Here is a 26,248-nt window from a genome sequence, read left to right as displayed (position 1 = left end):
AATCAACCAGCATTTATTAAGTGCTTAGTCATGTATCAGGGACTAAGAATAAAAAGTGGTCTTGGTGCCCCCAGGGAGACATACACATTAAAATACATGCACATACCTATACACAACTGATACAACAACTAGAGTAAGGGAAGGGATTGAGAGAAGGGACCAAGAAAAACCTTTGCTTTTAAAGTGAATCTCAAAGGAAGTCGGGGATTTTTGAGAGCACAAGTGGAGTGCTTTGCAAGGATGAGGAACCCTAGAACAGGTCTGAGCCTCATCACTGCTCCCCTGCTTTGAGTAGGCTGAAAAATTTGGCAAAAGAGGGTCAGTGTGATGAAAACTAGCTCCTTGTGTTCCTTTCCCAAATTGGGGTAAGAGGCAAAACTGAAGAGGGGGGGAGCTTTTTCAATAAATTTCCCCCACCCCAGCTTTCCAGTTTAAGCTCTTTAAAAACCACAATTTCTCTAAAGGAGACAGTTTGTTCCAGAGGAGGAAGATGTGAAGCCTACATATTGCCTACTGTTATTCTGTTTCTGGCAACTTCTGAAATGAAATTAATTTCAGAAGCATGGAATCAATTCTGACATGGCTGAAGGAATCTCATATGCAGTTAGGGGCTTTCACTCCTCTATCAAAACACAGCATTAACATCCTTGAATTCCTACATCTCCAATCGGTATCCTGGTGCCCCAAACACAGATCAAACTGAAACCCACATAAAAACTTCACAAGCTCCCCAGGGATTGTCACTTAGCTTGTGTCTGACAGCAGGGAGCCACAGGATTCTGTTATTTAATATGGGAGTTAAAGGATTTCATCTCCCACAGATCCTTCAGGGAAACTCAGGTGGGCAGAGTGATAGGACCAGCCTGGAACACAGCCAGGACATTCTGACATTTGAACAAAATGTCACTAGATTTTTACCAGTCCTTCAACAAGAAGCTTCATTTCTAACATGATTTCAAGGCTGAATGAAAAATAAGCATTTTAGGGGCCCTGTCTTGGAAAGGAAAAAGGATCTGTTTTCTAGGAATGAGCAACTTTGTATTTTCTTCAAATAATTGTTTCTTAACCTTAAAACAGTCTAATCAAAAACTTATTTATTTTTAAATGTATATATATATGTATACGTATGTATATTATTTCTATCAGCCATTTGAGATGACCTATCAACATAGATTTCTCTTAATTATCTAAAATTTCAAAATAAAAATGCACATCATTTTGAGCAGGACCAGTTTACATTAGATTCATATTTTATCTACCTGATCTTTAGAAAAGAGGAAGTTGCTTGGACAGATAGATATTCAGACTGAAAAGAGAGATGATCCAATGAAAAAGTAAATTATCTTATTGACCCAGCTTGTTTCAGACTCTAGGTCTATGCCTCGAGTGATTCATCACCACCGCAGTGCTTTGTAAAGAGAAACTGAAGAGTCACAGGGCTTGGATTTGAATCCTGAGTCTGACGTTTACTGTCTATGAGACTTCAGACAGATCATTAAACCCCTCTGGGTCTTAGTTTCCATCTCCAAATGAGGGAGCTGGACTAGCTGGCCTCTGGGGCCAGGGGCAGAACCCTGGATTCTCCCTTTCTCTCTCTTTCTTGAAAGAACAACTTTACTTTCTTAGTCCCACTCACCCTGGGAACCTTCTAATGTAGCATCCATTCAGATGGCCACCAGTAACCTTCTCTCGGCCAGATCCCAAAGCCTTTCCTCAGGCTCATTACCTTACTTCTTAGAGATGAAGTAAATTACTTGAATGACTCCTTTACTTCAGATAGAGTCAGATTTTTGTGAATAATCAAAGTTGGAAAGAACAGGTGATGAAAAGATTTAGGATGAAAAGGAGTTTGTTCAAAAGAAAGTAGGGACTCCACTAAGGGAGTGCCCTGCCCCCCCCCCCCAACTATGAGAGAAGTGCAGCAATTAAGTTCTGGAGGTCCGGGAGGATTGGGCTCATACTTGCCCACTGGGTCATATATGGAAGACAAGGAGGTGTTGAATAAAAGGCTCAGTGAATGTTAGCTTGTTTGAGGAGAACTATGAATTAAATCAGAAGTTCAGGACAGGAACAGGTTACCTTTATTCTCTGCATGAATTCATGACAACTTGTGTAGGGGAGGGCTTCTCAAAAACTTGGCAAAAGTCATAGAAAATAGGCTCATCCCTGCCTGAGGACAGACAGGTTCAAAGTCATCCCTGGCAAGAGTTAAGATTCTTTTCCCCATAACCCCTTTTTTTTTTTCCCCATTAACCAATCATAATGCTCAAAAAAGATAGCTCTGGGGGCAGCTAGGTGGTGCAGTGGATACAGCACCGGCCCTGGAGTCAGCAGTACCTGAGTACAAATCTAGCCTCAGACACTTAATAATTACCTAGCTGTGTGGCCTTGGGCAAGTCACTTAACCCCATTTGCCTTGCAAAAAACCTAAAAAAAAAAATCTAAAAAAAGATAGATCTGGAAATGATGGTAACAGATACACACCTTGCTTCCCCATCAATCACTACCATCACCACCCACAGAGACCTGGAAAAGTAAAGAAGGATCCCAAATATACACTGGAGACAGGACTTTCCCTGTATAAAAGGAGAATGGTAGGAAGTCATTTTAGGGGCTGCCACACTATTTTAATCTGGATACTTTTGGAGGATCATAGCATCCCTTCCTTCCCCCTATCATCAACTCTCCAGAAGCCTGAATTGGTGGAATGCATATAATTCCCTTTTACAATATCTCAAAAGGACAACAAAGTTGTTGTTGTTTTGTGTGTGTGCATGCGCGTGCACGTGTGCACATGTGTGTTTCTTTTCACTCCCCCTTACAGACCTTGATTTACTGCAAAAAATTCATTTAGGGAGGCCTTTGTCATCAAATGAAAGACTTGAAACAGACTGAGTTTTTTTCATTTTAGAAAGCCTAAAACTCACAGAAAATTGCCTTCGCTAAAACTGATACAATAGGTGGTTCTAATTTAGGGGTCCTAATACTGTACTAATAATTAAAAAGAAAAAGGAAGTGTATATGTTGGGAGGAGGGTGGGTGCATGTTCATGTTTTACATACTTCCTGCCCTCTTATTACCTGACTGAAGGGGTGAGAATTGAAGAATCACTAGTCTGAGTTGTAGGACTCTGAGTTAGACTTTCTAGTCTAGTCACTTAAATTTCTGCACCTGAATTTCCTTATTTGTAAAACTAATTAATTATACTTGCATTAACCATGAATATAGTGTTTTGTAAACCACTAGACACTCTATGAATATGACATTTTCGTATTTTTCTCACCACTTTCAGCATAAACTGAGAAGCCTAAAGTGGTGATAGCAACAGACTAACTCTTTGTAAAGGAAGGTAGTTTTTCCTTAAAAAATGCTGAGATCCCCCTGAGTCTTGGTTGGTTCAGGGGACTAAAGGGTTGGGGCTGCTGAATAGAAAACAGCCACAAAGACCTCCCTGAAATCTCTGAGCTTGAGCCACATGAGTCACATTGGGCAAGCCAGGTCAGGGGGCTTCTCTCAGCTCAATCAACCAGAGTATCCCCTCTATGCAAATCCCTATTGAATCTCCTTCTTCCACTTAGAGCTAAGTGAATTTCCCTTTGTTAACTTTGCTCAATGACCAACAAGTGTCTTAAATTGTTCTAAGATCAAATATCAACGATCAGGGACCTGAAGGAGCTCATTCACTGGAAGGATCGGTAGTGTGTACCTGTAGATTTGTAGACTAAACTACGGCCATTCGGCAAAGAGGGAGATTGAGGGGAAGCTCTGGAAGAATTTAAGATAATTGTGACGAACTGTTTTCAAATCCTTTAGCTATGTTGCCCTTGGGCCTCCTCTGTCTACTGAAAGAGGGCTCCTCCTAGTTTTAAAGGAGTCATATTTGTGTAAACTGCTTCGTTTTGAATGGCTTTGTGGAAATGACAATGGATCCAAACAAGTAGTATTAGTCTAATAACTATAGATAATAAAAATAAATATAGACTGACAGCTAAGAGGTAGCATAAGAGAATCCAACAGTGTTGGAAATGTGTTCAAACCTAAGGAGATCCTTGGAATTTTAGAACTAACAACTGTGCCAAGGGAACTGTTTCAGGGTTATTTTATTTTAATTTGGTATTTGAAGCACCAATTAGAATTGTATCTCATTGACTTGGTTATGATTCTTTTGTGCCAGTCATTGTGGAAGGCAGTTGGGAAGTCATGGAATCCAGGGATATTTCTGGGATTGAGGTTATGGACAATTGTGCCAATTGTACCCAGTTAAATGACTGGGCACAGGCAGAAGTGCTGCATCAGTTTAAAAAGGTTTCCCTGTCAATCTTGTTTCTGGTGAGGGACCCTTGCACAGCACAGACATCTTTCTGGACCCTGGTAGCAACAGCTTCCACTTGCACATGGACGGCAGACAGAACAAATGGATTGGCCTAGAGGTCTTTCGCTTTATGTCTTTCCTTGAACCTAGCTGTCAAATTGCAGCGGGAGGGTTACCACTAACAGGAAGGGGAACTGAGGCCCTGGATGCTTGGTCAGAGTTCTCTGGAGATGCCAAGTGTCTGGTGTGGCAGTTTGACATTATCAACTATGGTGGCCCAGGCAGGGCCAGGGATACTCTGGACAACCAGGCCCACGCCAGGAAGGTAGAATTAGGGTCCAGAAGTAGCAGCAAGTACAGGGCTCCTGTCAAGCACAGAAAGACAGGGACGAGGCAAGCTGGCGACAATTCCTCGCACAGAGGAAAACAATTCAGGCATGAGTATTTGGGGGGAAACTGGGTCTCCGCAAAGCAATAGGGTTCAAACTCAAGGCAATACTCTGTCCTAGCAGAGAGGACAGTCAGGCCCTGACAACAGAAAGGTATAGGCAGGGCAGTGAAGCTCAAGCCCCATAGATGGCAGTTGTCTTGCACTGACAGAAATGGAACAATGTCAGCACCCAAGACAGTATTCAAGACCTTGGCACAAGGACAGCAGGGTAGAAAGTGATCTGGGCCCTAGTGGTGGTAGTCAAAGAGCTGTGGACAGAGATGAGGGCTCTGGTGGCAGCTGGCAGAAGACTGGTGGCAACCCAGAGGTAGAAGCCTGGGCACAAAGAAGGGCAAGAGCAAGAGGCTGTTTATTATAGTCGAAGCCCCTGTACAGTTCCTCTCCATGAAGGTTTTTGAGCACCAAGGAGTGATGCTGTTGGCAGGGAACAGTGCTTTTTTGCAACAAGAAAGGAGGGTGGATCCTCCAAGACCACTCATGGGGTCCCTCTCCAACTGAGAAAGTCCTGGCCGGTGGTATAGGGCAATGCTCTCAGACCTGAAGGCATCAGTGTTGCTATTCCTAATGATGGTCACCAATTACAACAACAGAATACAATAATACAAAGATTTGGCATCACCCTATTGAGATGTAGGTCTTGTTCCAAGGGATAAAGGGAACTGGGGTGCAAAGACTGAGATTTCTAGTCTTTGTTCTTCCATTATTCATTCAATCACTCCTCAGAATGCCAATCTGTGTTTCTGCTATATCCCTGAAGAGTTTTTCTTTTCTTCCCTCAATGCTGTCTGTATCAGAATTCTTGAATACTTGAGGTCGGGCTGCCTAGTAACAGTCCTAAAAAAAACCAGTCCTATCATTTATATGGAAGAAGAACACTGGGGTCAAGCTCAAGGTCCTTTTATATATTTTGTTAAACATTTCTCTCAATTACATTTTCATCTGGTTTGGTTGTGATAGTTGGGGGGTCTGGCTGGACTCTAGAAAGCTTTAAAGACAAGGCATTGTGCACATGTAATATCCTAACTCTAGCTCCCACACAAGAGAGGCCAAATGTTCCTTAAAAGGTATTGAAAGCCCTCTGAGGAAACCTGATTAACTCAGCTGCAGATATCCATTTGAGGTATGGCTAGCAGACCACAAAGGGGGACTCAGGCCAGGGAGTTCAACTCACCCGAATCACCTCAGGTGTCCTCACTGTCAACCCCAGCTGGCCATCCCATTACTAGGGCTAAATAAATCTTCCTTTGTTAACTGCTGAGTGACCTACAAGGGTCTCATTTTGTTCCAATAAACTACCAGCTTGGAACACCTGGGTTGAATTGAGGAGTGTTAGATTCCTGCCTTCCAAATGAAGGCTGATATATCAATTCAGGCACCACCTAAAGGGAGCTCAGGAAATGATTTTCATTAGCACAGCAGCTACTATTAAGGCCCCAGATAAAACTGCAAAGCAGTCAAAGTTTATTTTTAGTATTCTCCTATTTCTTTTTCTCTGCCCCCAAGTATCCAGTATCCTTAAACTGTTTTCTAGCTAGCCATCCTGAGGTACCTTCTTTGTAGCCCAATCAAAACTCCTTTTATTTGGTCCTTATTGATCGACCTTACCTACCTGACCATCCATCCATTCATTCAATGACTTACTCTCTATGGTTAAAGCACTGTGTGAGGGATTTAAAAAAGAAATCACAAGCTTAAGAATAAAAATCATTTTAAGTATTTCATAAAAAGGCATGATTGGTCAGTTGGCCGTTTTCAGATGAAGAAATCAAAACCATCAATGGTCAAACGAAAAGAAAACTATTGATTAATGTAAATTAAATGGCTCTGAGGTACTGCCTCACACCTATCAGAAAAAGAAAAGGACAAATCTTGGAGAAGATGTGAAAAAAACTGGGACATCAATGCACTGTTGGAGTTGTGAACTGATCCAACCATTCCAGAGAGCAATGTGGAACTATAACCAAAGGGTTATAAAACTGTGCATGCCTTCTGACCCAGAAATACCACTTCTAGGTCTGTATCTTAAAGGCATCAAAGAAAAAGTAAAAGGACCTATATGTATAATAAGCAGCTCTTTTGTGGTGGCAAAAAACTGAAAATTGCAAATTGTGGCTAGGGAATGGCCAAGCAATTTGTGGCATATGATTGTGAAAGAATACCATTCATTGTGCTAAAAACAAATATGATGAACAAAATGGTTTCAGAAAAACCTGAAAACACTTGTATGATGATCCAAGACGAATCTGAAGGATTTATGATTAAAAAAAAAGTTATCCACCTTCAGAGAAGGGAATGATGCAGTCTGAATACAGACTGAAGCTTTTTTTAACTTTATTTTTTCTTCCTTTTTTCTTTTTGTGAATATGGAAATATATTTTGCATGATTTCACATGTATAACTGATATATTTCTTGCTTCCTTAATGAATAGGGAAATGGTTTGAATGAGGGAGTGAGAAAATTCAGAACTCAAAAATTTTTAAGAATGCTAAAAATAAATAAGTAATAAATTGTAAATACAATCAATTAAAAAAGGAAAAGCAGGGGTGGCTAGGTGGCACAGTGGATAAAGCACCAGCCCTGGAGTCAGGAGGACCTGAGTTCAAATCCAGCCTCAGACACTTAATAATTACCTAGCTGTGTGGCCTTGGGCAAGCTACTTAACCCTATTGCCTTGCAAAAAAAAAAAAAAAAGGAAAAGCTGTGAATGAAAAATAGGCTTAAATCTATTGAAAGGCAATATGATATAATCTAAAGAATACCGCACCTGGGAATCAGAATATTGAACCTGCTACTTATTATCTGTATGACCTCAAGAAAAAAAATTATACAAGCACTCATTCACAATTTCTTCATCTGTAAAATGAGAATAAGTCTACTTTCCCAAGGAATAACATTGTGAGGATCAAATAAGACATATGATAATTCAGGCAAAGCTCCTGCAACCCTATTTGAATGTACAAAATGTTTGGTGTGTTAAATCATTACCATACTATTATTAATCATCATCATTACAATGGAATTTGAAACATCCTCGATTATATGGTAGGAGCACTAATGCAAACTGTTGGTCTACCCTTCAAGAACTGAGGGTCATCACAAAAAGACATTGACTGTAGAGATCACCATCACTCTTCTCTAGGTTAGGGGTAAGTGGGAGTGGTATTTGAGTTTAAAAGAAGTTTTTAAATCTTAATGATTCATAAATGCTCTCCACCATCCCTAAAGTGTGTCAGGGAATACAAAACACAGAATAAGCCTATAGTCAGTCACACATCATTCTTTCACCTCCAGACTCACTGTTTGGGCAACACTCTGTATCAGTCAGTGCACATTTGAAACAAGAAGTCTTTTTCTTTCTTTCTTCCTTCCTTCCTTCCTTCCTTCCTTCCTTCCTTCCTTCCTTCCTTCCTTCCTTCCTTCCTTCCTTCCTTCCTTTTTTCCAGAAGGCTGTAGGTTGTTCCGGAATGCATTACAAATACCCTAAACCAAACTCGCAAATCTCAGATTGCATGGGGCCTCTTCTATTTTGGGGCTATTTTCTAGGCAAAGACCCTCTCAGAATAGTATAAGTAGTCAAATACTACAGGTGAATTCCTGCTATCTCTAATACATTTTTAAGTGCTGCTTTGAAGTCAGTGATGAGGACAACAGTAGTTGATTCCAAATTTTAGTTATATTCACAACAGAAAGATAAGCCATATATGATTATTCTCTACATAGAGTGTATAAGGATATGCTCACATAAAAAGTAAAAAAGAAACTTAAAAAATCATTAAGGGTCACTTACTGAGAGATAAGTGGGGGGAAAGTTTGTTTAAAAAATAATAAAAGTCATAATATATAGAAAATTTTCTGTAATTTCCCCAGATGCTGACTTGAAACTCGGGAGTTCCAGCTCCTTTCTCCCATTCTTCATATCCAGTTAATTACCCTGCATGCTCATTGATGTAACACTGAATTAGGCTCTCATTATCTCAAACCTGGACCATTAAAATAGTCTTCTAATAAGCCTCTCAGTCTACAGTCTCTTCCCTGATTCTCCCTGGTAAAAATGACTTCTCCCATCTCAAATTTTTAATATCACTCTGTTTTACTCTGTCTGATGCGCTTATTATTAAGCTATGGTTTTTTCCCCTCTATATTTATTTCTTTCATTAACCTCCCCTCCCTGAGACTGGATAGAGGGTTCCATGACAGAAGAAGTATGTCTTGTTTCAGGTTTATATAACCCTCACATTTAACATTCTACATTTCCTCTATAAGATGATTGAAATGTAATTTGAAATTATTTTCCACATATTAGACAAGGCTTTGTACTATATCAAACATGAGTGTAGGCTGGAAATGACTTATTTATATATTTTTATAACTATAATAATTACTCAATGAATCAATTGATTTGAATGAACTCAAGGCTATCAATGAGACCAATTTAATTCATCAATTCAGATCATCTATTAATTCAATAGATTTAGTAGATACTATCTACTAAAAATAGTTAATTCTCTTCTCAAACTTCTCCCAGGAAGCAGCTCATCTGTTCGAGCAACCAAATGTTTCAGATATAAAACGAAGTCTACTTTTAATGAGGTCTGCAAAAAAATGTCTTGCCAAACTGTCAGATAATTTTTAGTTGGGAATCCAATTGTCATATTTTTGTCCTTGCATCATCAATTACAAGTTTGGACTGGCCATGAAGGACTAGAAGGTGCTAATCATGGAAGAAGGAACTTGTAGAAGACCTGGGGCCTTTCTATGAAAGAGGAAAGGTGCCTCCAGTCAAATGCCCTTGGACCCACTGGCTTTGGATAGGGTCTGCCTTTGGTTCTTTTTCCTGGATTCTTAAATGAGAAAAGCAGTAGTTTTTGCTTGGGTCAAGAGAGGTATGAACTGTGATAGGATGCACCTGGAGCTGAAGGGAGGATGGCAGGCAGTCACCAAGTGCTATGGGCAGCTTTTCAATTTGGGTCATACATGGGGAAAAAGAAGCTCAGTATGCAATTGTGGAGACATGAGCTCTTAGGCATCATTGCTTCTTCAAGGGATTACTGTTATTTCCCTTCATATTTTTAAGGTGATAATTTTGAAAAAAAAATCATTCTACAGAATAAAAGGGTCGTGCTTTGTGAATTGGTGACAGAGGCAGAGGGCAGGAGCTGAACACAGAGGGACTAGAAACTTAGCTTCAGCAGTAGATACAAAGTCCCACTTTCCACCGTAATACTGAAGAATGGAAACTCTGCCTCACTGAAATGATGGACCAAGGATGGCTGGGGAAGTGAGAGGGGGCAGAGGAGGAAGGGACATATAGGCAAACTATTCACATATTAAACTTTAGGAGATGCCAAGAATCAATAATCTCCAGTTCTACCACTGAGACAAAATAAAAGTATTTTTTTTCTTTTTTAAAAGAATTCAATTTTTTAAAGGTTATTGTCTATTTGGGTGTACAGATTCATTTCCTACATAACAACAGTGTATGCAAAGAACAAATGTCTTAAATATCTAGCTAAAATTATAGCAATCACTTGCCTTTGGCTGTTCTCTATAATTAACTAGCTATTGTTACAACAGTAAAGTTTTAAGCTGCTTGTTTAAAAAAAAATGAATGCATCCCTAAAGGAATGCAATGGGACCAATGGGGTTTATCATTTAGAGAGAAGAAAACTGAGCTTCTATCATCTGTCTTTAAAAATCTTCAAACTCTTCAATTCTGTTCCATTCACTTAAATTCAATAATATTTTTAGAGTCTCTATCACATGAGGCATTGTGCTGAGCCCTGGGGAGAGGATGACAAAAAAGAAACAGTTACTGCCCTCAGAAAGCTTCCATGAACATCTATGGATGGAGAGGTGGGTGTCCATCACAAGAGATGCAGAGATGAAGAAGGATGCAGGAAGTCAGTAAAAGGGGGATCCAGGAGCTCTGAAGGAGGGTGGGGACTTTTAGAAGGGGAGGTGATTCCAGGACTAGACATCAGTCTGTGCAGATGCATTCAGGTGGAAGAGGCAAAGCCAAGGGGAGGGGGCATCCAGTAGGCAAGTATGGCCTAGAGGTTCTCTAGAGGTTAAGGATGACTGCTTAATCCTCTAAATTGGAAATAAGGAACAAAAAATTGGTGGAAGAAAGAGTACAAATAAACAACCCTGACCCAGGACCAATGATACTGAAGGTCAAATCAAATGATTCTTTTCAAGGACAGGATAAGGGAACTCAGAACATATTCTACAGGAATACTTATCTTTTGGTTTTGAGTGGTACTTTTCATCAGCTATCTCCTTTCTTTATGCTTTTTTATTTGAAATTTTAAAGCCTCATATTCTTAGCTGATAATTCAGATAGAGGTTTATTAGTAACATCTTTCTCTAATTTCTGGGAACAAAATTGCTGATTATAGGCTCAACCTTAAGTAGGAATGCTAAGGTAAATTATTTAAAATATAATGTCATTTAGAATGTAAAATATACCTCATGGCGAGTAAACAAGTACAAAGTGTAAGACAGTCAACTACTCAGTGTTAAAAATATACTATAATCATAAAAAAGGAATATTTACATACAATTACATGTTTAATCTAATACATGCATTTTCAATTCATCAATTCATTACTAAATGCTTTGACTTGTAACTAAAGACTTACCAAGTTCTGCTAAATTGCCAAATGCAACAAGGCACATCTCTGTAAGAGCTGAGTTTTGACAGTGGATGCCTAATAATTTCACTAATGTAGGAATAACACCCATATTGATAAGCTGAGCTTGCAGGGAATCTACAAAAAAGAAAATATAGTAAAAATCAGGGCAAGTTATTAAACAAAATGTTAAAAACATTGGGAACTGATTGAATAGTACAAACAATCTATAAGCTATGCAAAAATAGACAGTCTCCCATTTTTCCTACTGAGAATCCAATGTTATTTAATTTGAAATAGTATGCTGAAGCTCATATAGATATAAAGAGAAGCATCTGTATCTATATGACTCTGCCTTCAGAGTTTGAAGGTCACTGGCTCAAAAATCTCAAGCCCTGACTCTTGCCAAAAATAAATGGAAATTTAATTCAAGAAGGATGTCTATAGTAGACCCAATTACCATGCTAGTTTCATCAGGCTCTGTTAAGAAGCATTGGTGTGCAATGTTACCATTTGGGATGTAAATGAAATTGCAGGAAATCACGAAGAATATGAAAAGCTTAGAGAAAAAAATCAAGTTTAATAAAGGCCAGAGGAAAAAAAAAGAAAGAAAAGGAGAAAAGCTCTCAGAACCCTCCAAAGTAGTATTTTATAATGAGTAATGAAAAAGGCATAATAAAAAGGATTAAATTGTTTGTTCTGGGTGTCTGCAAGTAGAACTTTCAGGAATGTTAGGAAGAAGCATAATTTTGAAAAAGAAAACAAATGGGTTATTTACAAGTGTTTTCATATTGTCCATTTAATCCATTTACAATGACATCTTGGCAATAAGAGAAAAACAATGATATATAAGTGAGAAGAGTTAAAAGTCAATAGGGACCTGGTACATTTGTCAGTGGTCATCTTTTCCTATGCAACTAACTGGTTTAACATCCCAATATGTGGCTCACATTTCCACAGTGGCTCTTCCTTGAACAATGAGAGAATAAAGCACCTAGATTAAAGCAAAAGGGAGGGAAAAAAATCCAACAATGAAAAATCCAACACATTCTCCCCTAGAAAATGTTAAATGGAAGGAGGATCACATATCCAAGTTTACACAATATGCCTTCCTTCATTAGTGGCTACAATATTATTTTTCAAATAACTTAAATGCTATTTTAAAATTACTTTCTTGTTAACAGAAGGTAAAAATCTATGGTTCTTTTTTTTCAACAAAACAACTTCTCTTCACAGCATGCATTGCCTCAAAGAACATCACGGTCGATCTGTATTTGCAGATAAAGGATGGGACGGGAAGCAGGGATGTTCGACTGTGAAGAGGAATGGGTCCTTAGGATGCAGCATTGTTTGGAGGAAAGAGTACTGGGGTTCAGAATAGGAGGATATGAGGTCCAATCCAAGCTTTGCAGCTCACTACACATAGGACCTCAGACAAGTTGTCATTCTAGGTCTGTTTCCTTATGAGGGTTTTGGTCCCTTGCATTTCTAAATATATGACTTTAGGATCTTTCTGGTGTGAACTCTAGAGTAATGGGCTGGTTGTTCTTTTTCTGATTTTTTAGAAGGGGTTTCTAGAGAGAAGAGCAGTCAACCATTTCTGAAAACAACCAAATAGACCACTTACCCTAATGAGCTTCTGTGAAAATTTTTTAACCTTATTAGGTGAGTGTGAAGGAAGGGAAGTACTTGATTAAAAAGGAGTCCTTTATATAAAGATCTTAGATCAGAAAGAAGAGGAAAATTAGATTAGCATTAGCTCTAAACTCAAATTGTAAGATGGGATTAGACATTAGAATTAGAAATCTTTAAAAAGGAGTTCCAGAAAAAAAAGAACATAATATTAGTGGAAGTAAATTATTTAGGAGGTACGAGGGAAATAAAAGGAGTGATATATTAGGCATGGCTTTTCTTAATATAAAAACTGTAAAGTAAGGATAGGGGTTAGCCTTGAAGATGACCTAGGTTCAGTTCTACTACTGAAAATAGCTATCTGACCAAACAATAAATCATAGAACTGCTTCAGATCTGCCTTGGTAGGGAGTTTCCCATCCAACTCAACAACAAGCCTAGTTTAAAAAAAAAATTTAGGAAAATGAACACAAAATTGGCAAATGATTGAATTCAGCTACCATAGGATTCAGCATTTTCAGAAATCATGCACTATGTGGCTTTGCACATTGGAAAAAGATTCAGTTACTTACCAGTCACTAGAGTTCTTTCCTATTGGGTCATCTCTGCAGATCCTTGTTCTTAAGTAATATTTTTGTGGTTTTTGGTTTCTTTTAGATTTGGGGGGGGGGGACACCACCTCAAATATCACAGAGCTTTGAATCATCAAATTTCAAGTACGTAAGCGTGAGCACTAGCGCATGCATTGAGTGTCAGACTCCACCCTGTATGTGTGTGTGTGTTTGTGTGTGTGTGTGTGTTTGTTTTGTGTACAAGTGTGTGTAAGAGCATTGCATACCCCCTCAGTTCTGCTGGCACCACTTCTAAAAATTCACTGCTCCAGGAAAATCAAGGAGTACAAGTTCTTTGGGGGGGAAAAGTCCAAAAAGAGAATGCCATATATCAATGGTTCACTGTTCACCTTACCTTGGTATTTATTGCCAGCATAGATTCCTTACTCTCTTAAGATGAGATTTTGTTCCCAGGGAAAATGAGGACTAATGGATTAGGAAAAGCAGAAATGCTGCATACAGGTTCAAGCAGCAATGCTTATGGTTGTGGCAGGGGAAAAAAATTAACACAGCCACCTGCCAAATGCTATAAATGGCTGCAATCCAAAGAAATCAATTAGCTTTTAGAAAATAATGTGCTTTGGAGCCTCCTGGGAACCAGATTAGTTATATACTCACATACAACAAACATACCACACACAAGTAAAAAGGAAAAACAGGCAGTCATCCAGTTGGACAGACTCATGTCAGACCAGCTTTTATTCTGTCCACCTAAAACAACCCAATTCTACCCGACTCAAGTCCAGGACAGGGAGGATGGCTTTCTCCCTAAGGGACAAAAAGAACATGTTTCCTATCACATGAGTTAATTCTAGGCATCTTCAAAGATTATCTAATTTTTCTGGAAGCCAAGCACATCTTAGGAAAGAAATTCTGAGGTTTCATTTACTTCCTGGCAGATGAGGCAGTGAGCAATCAAATGAAGTCAGAGCAAATTGGGGCCACAGGTGTTGGTGCTCAACTGTTTCAAGGGAGATGGCAATGTTGGATACACCCCTCTAACATCCTTTACCTGGAGATCTCAATTTACTTATTGAGTCAGGACTCGAATCACCTCTAAGAAAAGTTTCCAGTATAAGGTCTTTACCCTGAATTATATACTTTAATACTATTGTCATTAAGCATTTTTATCAGAATGATTGCTGTGCACATTCATTTGCAAGAAAGACATTGACTCATAATTCAATAAGAAAAACAAATCTTTAATATTTTCCCCTGATATCCAACAAAACCACATTAATGGCAGTCAAATGGGTAACAACTGTCACCCACACTGGCACTATGATTTATTTTTAAGGGTCATCTCTGAACAAAAAACTCATTTACCTTAACCTATTTTATATATATTTTTGCAACATCTGAAGAGAAGGTGTTCTTCTCTCTCCTTGCTAATGATAAGGAGAATTCTTTTAGAACCAGAAACAGTTCATTATTGTCCTCAACACCACTGAAGGAGCCAATAAAATCATAGCAGCACTGAGACTCTTGGGCCAGTGAGGGCTGGCCAGAGAACTCAAGGTGGATGTATTTTGGAGCTCAACAAACACGATACTTCACAAATGCAACCCAGGCCCATACATAGCAAACACTTATTATGTATGTGAAAGACAGTCTCTGGACAGACAGCACAAGGTCATTAAAGTCTTAAGACTTGTTCTTGATCCTGACACACACCACACACAAATACTGACAAAAATACAGTATTACAGAATTACATGATGTCAAGATGACAAAGGCCCTACATGGTCTATGGGGAGGAAGAAAGGGGAAGGCACTGAGGGGGTGCAATACAGATGCATATACAGGGAGATAGAAGGCAATCAACACATGCGCTGGTGTGAACACTTACCTACCTACATTTGAATTTCAATGGTTCCATGTTCTTCAGGTGACACTCATGGAAACTCCAAAGAATGGGGATCTGGAGAGAAGATCCCAAGTTGAAGAACCCCTTTTTTTTTAAAAGTAAGTTCTAAGTTTAACACACTAATTTAGACTAGATCACAGTTCCAGGTAAAGATTTAGAGGTATTTCATAGCACCCTTGATATTATGCTGGTTAGCTACAAAAAAAAGAACAAATGGTTTGGAAATGCCAAAATATGTTTATTTCACCCACCCAAATAAGGTTATTAATAGGCAATGTTATGTTTAAATTACTGACATGTTATTAACTAGGATCTAGTGATCTAGGATCTACTTCAATTAATTTTTTAAAATATAGTTTTCTATTCAAATCTGGTATTAAAAATTCTAGGTTATTTTTATTATGTGTCAAAACAAAAAATATAGATATTAACTAGGATAAACTTAATTATTTATGAAAGAAAATTAATATAAAATTCATGGGTGATGCAACCACAAAAGTGAAAAACCAGGAAAGATGAGTCTTAGTGAGGGGACATCTTAATAACTGCTAATGTGATTACTTGGTTCTAATAAAGCCTGAAGAACATTTCTCTTGATAGTTGGCATACTTTTAAGTCTCCCAAAAGAAAAGTAAATCAACTCAAAGAATTCTAATCACAAAGTTTAAGAAAGATTCAGCTCATATATTAACAAAAACAATAAGAAAAAAAAAAAGAAAAACTTTGAGAAGCTCAAAATGAGGCAAAGATTAACAATAAAATGGATAGTAACTATAAAATGGATAGTAACTATAAAAGGGCAGGTAAGCACCTAAGCACCCTTCTCATTAGGTGTTATCTTTAACTTTCATTCTTCCCCCAAGCATAGAATTTTGCATAGAAATCCATTTACAAAGTCTTTGAAAATTAATTTAAAATAAATTTTCTTGAAGACCCTTCCAAAAAACATGCATATCACATGTATTTTGAATGACTAAATTATGCCAGTGATTTAGCACATTTCATTTCAGTGGTCTACAGGAAAAAACTGGACTACTAAGCTTTAATAGTTAAGCATTGAAAAGACCCATCCATGAAGCAAATTTTAAAAATTGTATTAGACTATGGGAACACTTTGAAGTCCATAAGTAATTACTATTCTCTAAATTAATAATTCACAGAAAGACAAAACTCAAGGTTTCTCTGTAGATTTGGAAAACACTTTATAAATGACTAAATTCATTTTATCCTTCATTAAGATAAATGGGTAATACTGGAGGGAGAGAGGGAGGATGAAGGAGAGAGAAAAAAGGAAGGTGGGGAGGTGCAGAGGGAAAAGGAAGTCATGGGGGGAGGAAGACAAAACAACAGTGAGGGAGGGAGGGGGAGAGAGAGAGAGAGGGAGAGGGAGAGAGAGAGTGCATGCGCACATGTGCACAGGGTAAGGGAGGGAGGATGACATCCATGTCAGATTCAATTATTCTAAGGCATATTCCATATAAAATTACGATTTACCAAAATTCATTTGAGGGAATTATTTATATAGAAATAATTCTTAGCTTTTTAAATGATTCCACACTATGGGGGTCCCTTAATATTATTATTATTATTATCATTCTATTTCAAATGATTCAATTTACAAGTTCTGTATTTCACAAACTTCTTAAGAATATACTCACTCTAAGCAGGAAATCTCTGTGTACAAATAATCAAAAAAGTCCAAGTTCTAGCCAGTGTCCTACTCATTTTAAACATGAAAAATTTCAGTAAACAACGTAGACTATTCAATATTCACAAAGGTTCACCTGCTCAAGACAGTTTTTCTGTTCAAAGCTTCTCTATGAAATGGCTTTTTTAAACGGCCAAGACATCAAATTCTCCATCTGCACATATATTGTCATCATCAATACAACCCAAGTAATCTAATCTGTTTGATTTATTAAATGGAGTAGAAAACATAAGAACAAATGCTCTACAGTAAAGTGTTTGCTTTCAAAAACATTTGTGGCAAGTCTCCATGTAGGCTATCTTATATTGTTTTAAATACTAACCACAAAGTTTGTTTCATGCACATGAGAAAAATCTAGAAATTGGCCAAAAAGATGCTACTTAGAAAAGAGAACACTCTACTTCTTTAAAAAAACAAATCCACAGTTTGGATGTCCCCCCAAAACAAAAGGCTTTTAATTTCTAATAGACAAGAATGAGCACACAACTTAGTATATTTCATTGTAAAAAGCTGTGTTCGAAAAACAAGATGGAAAGAGAGATGGAAAGTACTTCTACCTATGAACAGAAAAGATGAGGAGGGACTGAAAAAATTAAACATACTAGAGAAGGCATATTGATTAACACGAAGGACATTTGTGATGTGGAGGTATAGAAGACAAATATAAATATATCAATCAACAAATGATCTTGAGCACCAACTCTTTGCTAGACAGCATCATATTTAAAATGGATTATATAAGCTCACATCTTAGAGAATTATCTCTTTAACCCCTTTGTGTCACAAATGATGAAACTGGAGAGCAGGGGAGGTTAGTGATTGATCTGGGGTCACACACACATGGCTGCCTGCATTTTTTAAGTGGTTGTGGTGACATTTTTGGAGCAAAAACAGTTATAAAATGATGGAGGAAGTGTTAGGGTTGAAAGCTATCACAAAGGTTTTAAGGCACTGCTTCATTGGGGGAGTCAAAATAAGTTTGCCTCCCAGTCAATTTTAATGAAGCCATGGGTGCAGAGAAAGCTATCTCAGGACACCAGCACAAGAGATCCTCTCCTCACTGCACTGGCATGACCCACGGTTCCCCTCAAGGTGATGACCTTCTTGCCACCAACCCAGTGCCAAGACTACTTTGTATTTGCATGTCATGTAATCTCTTTGAGGAAGGTCCCCCTTCATCTCCCTCAGTCTCTGTCTCTCTGTCTCTTTATCTGAATTTTGAAATTCTTTTGAAGGTTGCAGAGAACTTTTTCCTCTCTTCTTTTTAGTCAGTTGCTTCTTTCAAAAGGTTTTATTTTTAACTTTAATGAGTGAACTTAATGAGTATCAAGTTTTTTTTCGAAATGAAGTCTTGCTTTATGCTGTTCCTTTTGATATGAGTTCCAATCAATCTCATTTGCACATATTCCTTTGCATGATGCTTCATTAGACTGTAAACTCCTTGAGGCATCCACAGCATTCTAGCACCTTGCTGGCCCATAACAGGCACTTAATACTTATTGATATGACGCACAGATTTAAAGCTGGGAGGGGACCTTAGAGTCCACCTCCCTCAAATTCTAGAGGAGGATCCGAGGCTGAGATGTCAGGGTGGAACATAAGTGTTTGAGGCAAGATTTGAACTTGGGTCTTACTGACCCAAAACCCAGCACTCCAACCACTGTACCAACTACATAAGAAAATCTTATTTTATCTGAACTTAAAGGATCTTGTTCTTCCTTTCTAGCCTATCGTATTCTATTTATCATAGATGTATTTATTACCTACATTTCACATCTTATCATTTCTACCAAATTATAAGGGCCAAGACTTTGCCTGACTTACCATCATATCTGCCCTAGGACAGAGCAGAGTGCTTCAACCTTGAATAAAATGTTGAAGAGAAACTGGAGATGATTACCTCCTTGAGAGGATTCAATATAGGATTCTTTTAAATAGCTGTCTTATTGCATTTTATTATGATTTAATTTACCAAAATATGACTTCCAAATCTGCAGAATGGTGCTGCATTTCTAGGACCACATCTATTGCCTCTATATAAGCTACAAAATGGCAGACAGTGTGTGATGTCCCTAGAACATATTCCTCATTTAATTATTTAAATATATGGAAAGAGTCTTGAAAGTATTGGAAAATAAATACTACAACACTACATTAGACTGAGACTTTTGGAGTGATCAAAAGCCTTAAAGCATATATGTTATATATTATTACTTTCACAACCTACTTCTCAAGTAGACTGGAGAATTAATATAATAAAGTTTCAGTTGACAGATTCAGAAATTAGATTTGCCCAAGTCATTAAGTCAACCCAGCCCAGACAACAACCTAGACCTAAATTGCTGCCTGGGGCTTATTTATTAAAGGGACAAACAGCCAAAGGGTAGAGGTGCTTTAGAAAAGCTATATTGAAGACTCTTCTGGTCAATTTTAATACTTTCATTTCCATAAGCATTTAACTGGTTCCACAGAGAACAACAGGGAATGACAGACAGTTCCTTAGCACCTGTAAGACTCTTGATAGTCTGTAGCAGAACAAATTTTCCATCTTGGAACAAGTAATTGTCATACAAATAATCTTTGCTTACACTAGTGCAAGCTAGACTAGTTCTCCAGGTCCTCTTCCTCAGGAGGAATTTCTGGCAATTCCCTCCCATAGAACTTCACTTTCTTTTCATCCTTCTGACTTTTCCACATTCCAGGCACCTTCCCTTTCTGGTTCCTTTTATGTGTGGTCTCCTTCCTTTCATTTGTATCCACAGTGCCTGTCACATAATGAGTCTTTGATAAGTGCCTTATTTTTTCTATCTATCTTTTGTATTGGAAGACAGTAATGAGTATATTTAAAGAGAAACTTCCTGAAGGAGAGAGAGCTAATTAAGATTAGGTCCTTAATTTCTGAGAGTTCCATTGGTAGAGAAATCTCCTCCAGGTACAAAGAATAATTTAATGACAGGTAAAGAAGGATAGATTTTGATTTGGAAAATCACTTTATCTAAAATCCTTTAGGTAAAATAGTAGGCCCTGGAGCAAAACTATTTAAATTATCTCACAAACTGCCAATCTACATATAAAAAGCATATTAGATCAAAGAAATGGAAAAGAGACAGGTGAATCAGGACTGGAGTACTTGATTTTGGGGACAATAAACTGAACATAAAAGTCTTTCTAAATCATCTTTATAAAATTCTGAATGCTGAACTTGAAATCAGCATTAATCCTTTCAGATCACATTACAATTTAAATATGATCTAATGCAACCTTTGAAATAAGGTTAAAATTATTTCAACAGAGGATCTTCTATATTGGAAAAAGCTGGTTTAAGGATAATTTATTAAAGCAGATTATGAACTTATGAATTCTCTACCTGGTGCTCAGCACACCGCTGTTTGAGCTCCTTTATTTCATGGGTGAAATGGCTCTCAGAAGTCATCAACTTGTCTTGTAGGCATGCGATCATTTGTGCACATCTCTATATTACATTCCAATTGGCATCTCTGTGAAAGTGTTCTAAATGGCTTTGAGGAACTCATCTTCATTTTAAATGTTGATCAAATGAGCCACTGTATGTTTTCTAAATAGGTTACTCAGTCACAGAGCAAAAATTTATCCTTCATGCAGAATAAGCCTATTTTCTCTCAATATTCCATTAGTTACCATGATGAATTTTTTGGTTTGTTCCCTTTCTTTCTTTCTTGTATTGGCAATTAACTGTTGTCTTATTTCTCCACATGCACCAATTCAAACGGAGTTCAAAGGAAATGGAAATAGCATGAATAATTGACTGCCAGTTTCTTATTTGTATCTCAGGTCCACATATTTTGTGGCCAGTTTTCAATTATTCATGGACCAATTATCCATTTTATGAATTATCTAGATTCTTGTTCATCTCTTGCTCAACATCAGGATAGAAGATAGAATTTTAAAAAGGAAGGTAAGTCTGTTAATGCTGCTAATTCTTCTATCAGATTTGGAAGGAGGGAGATAATCTTTGTGAATTATCTATGTGACTTTTCACTGAACTGGCAATATTTTATTATAAAAGGGGAAAATATTTTATGAAATTCAAAATTTAAACACACTGAATCTGAAAGTACTTCATTCAATAGCTAAGAAAGCAAGTACTTTTAGGGTGGGGAAAGTTATTATTGCCATTGGAAAATGTGGAAAAGAATCTGACAATTTTCCTACTATGTACATGTTTGATAAGTATATAACCAATCAATTAAGCATGTATCAAGTCCCTACTATGTATTAGGTATTGTGCTAGGTGCTGGAAATACAAAACCAAAAGTGAAATAAGCCCTTAATGGAGCTTCTGTTCCACTGGGGGGAAAATAACATGCATAGACAGACAGATACATATAATAGATATAGATAGATAGTTAAATAGAGAGATATATGAACTATAGATATAGATAGAACAAACATAGATAGGTTAGACAGATAATTAAACAGAAAGACAGATATGAACTGATACAGACAGAACAGATATGGATACAGTTAGATTAGACAGATAACTAAGCAGAAAGACAAGTATGAATTGATAGAGATAGATATAGATAGAACAGATATGGATATAGATAGGTTAGAAAGACAATTAAATAGAAAGACAGATATGAACTGATAGATTGATAGACAGACAGAAAGACATCCATTATAGATAAATTATATAAAGCAGATACAAAGTGACCCTGACTGGAAGTCACCAGCAGCTTGGGTAATGAAGAAAGGTCTACTTTCTGGAAGGTAGCCCCTGATGTGATTCTTAAGGAAGCCCCAGGTTCCTCAAAGCAGAGGTGAGGAGAAAGGGTTGGGAAACAGCCAGCACAAACACATGGAGTTTGAAAATAAAGTAAGTAGACCAGGATGATTGGAATGCAGCACATGTAGATGGGCAATGTGAAAGGAGACTGGGCCAGGCTATGAAGAGTTTTTATGTGAAAGGAGTACATTTTTGATCCTTGAGGTAATAATGGAGTTTATTTAGTTTATGTAGTGACATGATCAGAGCTGTGCTTTGAGAAAATCACTTTAGCAACTCTACAAAGGATAGATTTTTCTAGTTTTTTTTAAACAAAAGTTGGAAACACATACACACACAAGTGTGTGTGTGTGTGTGTGTATGAAATATAAATTTTACAAGGTTAACTTATATATTTACAAAATTTTCACTTCTTTCCTATTCTAATATCCTATTAAATCTGTGATTCTAATGTTCAATTAAATCTGTGATTTCATTGACAGATTCATCCCTTCCATAACTTCCAGGTATATAAATCACAACTGTGATAGTGCTAGTGAACTGACCAGAAAAATTCATCACCTAATGGTCATATTCCTAATTGGAATCATTCCCTAAGATCAATCATTTTACTCAGTTATAGAATACACATGTTTAAAAGTTGTTTATCAAAGAAATATGCTAAGTTAAGAAAACAACTTTTTAAATTTAGTAATTCCATAACCTTTCATGACCTTTCAACTGTTAGATGGAATGGATTCTATAACTTAGATGATGAAACTTTACTTTTGATTTTGTAAATTTGCATGTAAGAAAGTTCAAGATCACTGACTTTCTCTCACTGACTAGTAACAAAGTAAAATTTATTTTAAAAAGTCCATAATAAATGTAAGTCTATTTTTGCATTTTTGAAACATCATTTTATCTCTTATAGAAGTCTCCCAATTTTATAATATAGTCTATGAATTCTTGATTGCAAATCTAAATTATTTTGTTCAGATTTTCATTTGAATTTCATTTGAATAAGAATGATTCTTAATCTTTTTTCCCCCAGAGATAAAGCAAGTTTTCAGGAGTTTTGTTTACCATTCTCATTGCTATAGTTCATCAGCATGCCACAAAAGACAGTCAAGAGCTTCTCATTGGCGGGATCTGTGCTACTGCCCAGTGCCCTGAGATGGTCAACTACAATTTGGGCACCACCTGCATGCTCAACTGCACTCCTGCCCTCATCTGTAAAACAAAGAGTTAAATTAAAAATAAAAAGTAAAAAAAGAACCTTGTAATTCCAAACATAAAATATAGCAGTTATACATCAACACAATCTTTAAACAGTAAGAGGAAAACAGTCCTGAACTGGATACCAAATCTGCTTAAATGAATGAGTGATTTTAGTCAAAAGAGTTGAAATGGAGTAAGGAAACAAATTATACCATTTCTCTTGGAGGAAAAAAATATCATTTTCACTTGTTAGATGAAGGAGACTATGGTTCTACTGCAATTAAGGTTTTCCCTTCAACAATCTCAATCAGCATCATCATTAAAAAACTTTTATGCAGTGGAACAAGGTAAATTTTTATTAACAGTCTTCATTTTTTCTCAGATTGGCAAATAAACAATATACACCTAATCTATCATTAGTTTTCAAATATAGATTGCTAAGCAGCTGGACAGTCAATTCTCAAAAAAAACCGAAACTAAAACCAATCAAACAACTGATCAAAAAAACAGTTTAAGATCTAGTGAGATGACCTAGGTGATCATAAGCCATTCTTAAGTTTGACCTTGCCTGCTGTCATTATCTTAAAGTACAAAATTGGTACAAAAACTATCTTTGAAAATTACTTGCTGGGGCAGCTAGGTGATGCAGTGGATAGAGCACTGGCTCTGGAGTCAGGAGGACCTGAGTTCAAATTTTGTCTCAGACACACAATAATTACTTGCCTTGGGCAAGTCACTTAACCCTACTGTCTTGCAAAATTTTTTTAAAAATTACTTGTTACATTTTTCCATTTGAGAGTATAATTAAATTTTCACTTCAATGTTTTCTTCTTCACTACTACAAGGCCCAAATTATAAGTGCTTCCATTGAATTCCCACTGACTTTACTTAAAAAAGCATTTGGTATACATATTATTTCATTTAACAGATCCTCTAACTTTTTAACCTTTAAATTTTCACAAGAAAGGAAGATAGACATTTGCTTTTGTTTAAGGTGCTTTTTTTTTTTTTTTGCAAGGCAATGGGGTTAAGTGGCTTGCCCAAGGCCACACAGTTAGGTAATTATGAAGTGTCTGAGGCCGAATTTGAACTCAGGTCCTCCTGACTCCAGGGCCAGTGCTCTATCCACTGTGCCATCTAGCCGCCCCAGACATTTGCTTTTCAAGACAGCAAACACACTCCAAAAAATCAAATTATACAGTATTATATTATTTAGATTACATCTCGAATGCGTGCGGACACACAAATACACACACACACACAAGCCCATCCAGCTATCTATCATTAATCTACTTTTGATTACCTGCTCTTTTGGACTGCCTGAAAACTTAGTTCTACTGAATTATCATGGGTAATCAGAAGTAAGTTGAAGACTATTTCTTAAGTTTAAATCTCTTTTCAAAAGTTGTATTACCCCCCTCCAAATAAAAGAAAATCTGTAAAGAAAAGTTGTTAAAAAGAGAGAAGTTAAAATATATAATAAAACAATGAAATGAACAAAAAACCCATTGGAGTATTTGTAGTTTGTGTGCCTAATTTCACAATGGAAAAGAAAGGGGATCAATGACATTTTTTTAAATTTGTGGACTTCAAATGAAAATATATTCTTTTTTCTATATCAAAATCAATTACAATAAGATCTAGCACAGCATTGCAAATCAAATATTTCAAATGCTACAAGCCTAATAAATAAACATTTCACAGTGTCTCATTTTGAAAACAAATTGAACCATAAAGAATTGCATAAATATAAAGTTACTGAACAATTAAGATAGCTTTTTGGTTAGTTGATAGGGGAGTTTCACAGTATTATGATTGGAAATGTTTATTTTTAAAATATTTTCACGAGATTCATAAGTGTGTATTTCAGGCATAACTATGGCTGCAATGAACAGTTTTCACATTTCTGGATATAATTTTAATACCTATCACCATAATAAAACAGAACCTGTAAGAAGCATTCAACTGTTAACATGTGGAAACGAAGTTTTCACTGTTTTCTTGTAGTGACAAAACATTTCACCAGGAAATGGAATATGATTAATTGCTTTCTCATTACATTTATATTTTCCCTCACCCCAGCCCAATTCCTGTGTTCTTTAATCCTAATGTATTCTATTAGAGCAACTGGGCCTCTTCACTTATTTATCCCTTTTCATCTGCAAAATTAATTCTAAGGCTTTAAATCTAGTGAGAATTCAATACTTCCATCACTGTACAGCAGTTCCATGACAGATGAAGCAAAATTGTAAATAGCATGGTTATTAGATCTCTCAAGACAAAAAACAGAAAGCATTATCATAGAGTAACACAGGTACAGCTCTAGCTCCAAAACTCCATTCTGTCACACACAAATAACATACTAAAAGGGAAAAATAGATTACGGTCAAATAATAATTTTGGGATCTTTGGTTAGTTGGTCGAAAACGAATATTCTGGGTGCACTTCACCTTTGCAAAAATATCATGGGTTATCACTTCCCATGTCTTTAAAAGTATCCTTTCTCAATGAAGTCAATTATTAAATTAGCTTTTTCTGGCTGATATTTCACTATTGATTTTATTGCAATGTGACCCTTTTAGACCTTTCACATATGGCTATAAGATGCGTTAGTTACACCTTTCCCAGTCTGTACTTGTGAAAAAAAAAATCTGCACCAAGGAGTAGGATGTTACAATTAACCAAATTAAATTTTGTCTTGATAGATTTGGTCATAATTTTAACTTCATTAATAGGTCAATATTTTCATGCCATCCTCAAAACTAATTTTTAAAAATTGCCACCTCAGTCCTAATATATATAGATTGACAAATTACACAGGGCCATGGAGCCAGGCCTCTCATTCTCTTAATTTGAAATTCACTAAAGAGTCTCATCATTCGAGGTGGCTAGGTGGCAGAGTGGATAAAGCACCGGCCCTGGAGTCAGGAGTACCTGGGTTCAAATCCGGTCTCAGACACTTAATAATTACCTAGCTGTGTGGCCTTGGGCAAGCCACTTAACCCCGTTTGCCTTGCAAAAAAAAAAAAAGAAAAAGAAAAAGAAAGAAAGAAAAAGGAAAAAAAAAGA

At 36.9% G+C, this 26,248-nt stretch overlaps 1 protein-coding gene across 5 annotated transcripts in view; it reads right to left on the bottom strand.

Moving 5' to 3' along the window:
- The window catches only part of RAP1GDS1 (Rap1 GTPase-GDP dissociation stimulator 1), a 200,185-nt gene that overhangs the window by 31,968 nt on the left and 141,969 nt on the right, over nucleotides 1–26,248 (bottom strand). For 3 of the 5 annotated variants that reach the window (XM_074228074.1, XM_074228073.1, XM_074228077.1), the window contains 2 exons: nucleotides 23,045–23,191; nucleotides 11,406–11,534 (listed from right to left, as the gene is read on the bottom strand). In XM_074228074.1, coding sequence (XP_074084175.1) covers nucleotides 11,406–11,534; nucleotides 23,045–23,191 — 276 coding nt within the window. The remainder of the gene's footprint in view (nucleotides 1–11,405; nucleotides 11,535–23,044; nucleotides 23,192–26,248) is intronic. The other 2 variants (XM_074228076.1, XM_074228075.1) reach the window with 1 other exon arrangement.

The sequence above is a fragment of the Macrotis lagotis genome, chromosome 3 (genome assembly GCF_037893015.1).
Source record: "Macrotis lagotis isolate mMagLag1 chromosome 3, bilby.v1.9.chrom.fasta, whole genome shotgun sequence".
NCBI lineage: Eukaryota > Metazoa > Chordata > Mammalia > Peramelemorphia > Peramelidae > Macrotis > Macrotis lagotis.
The sequence above is the reverse complement of the archived record's forward strand: the minus strand, read 5'-3'. Positions and strand labels throughout refer to the sequence as shown.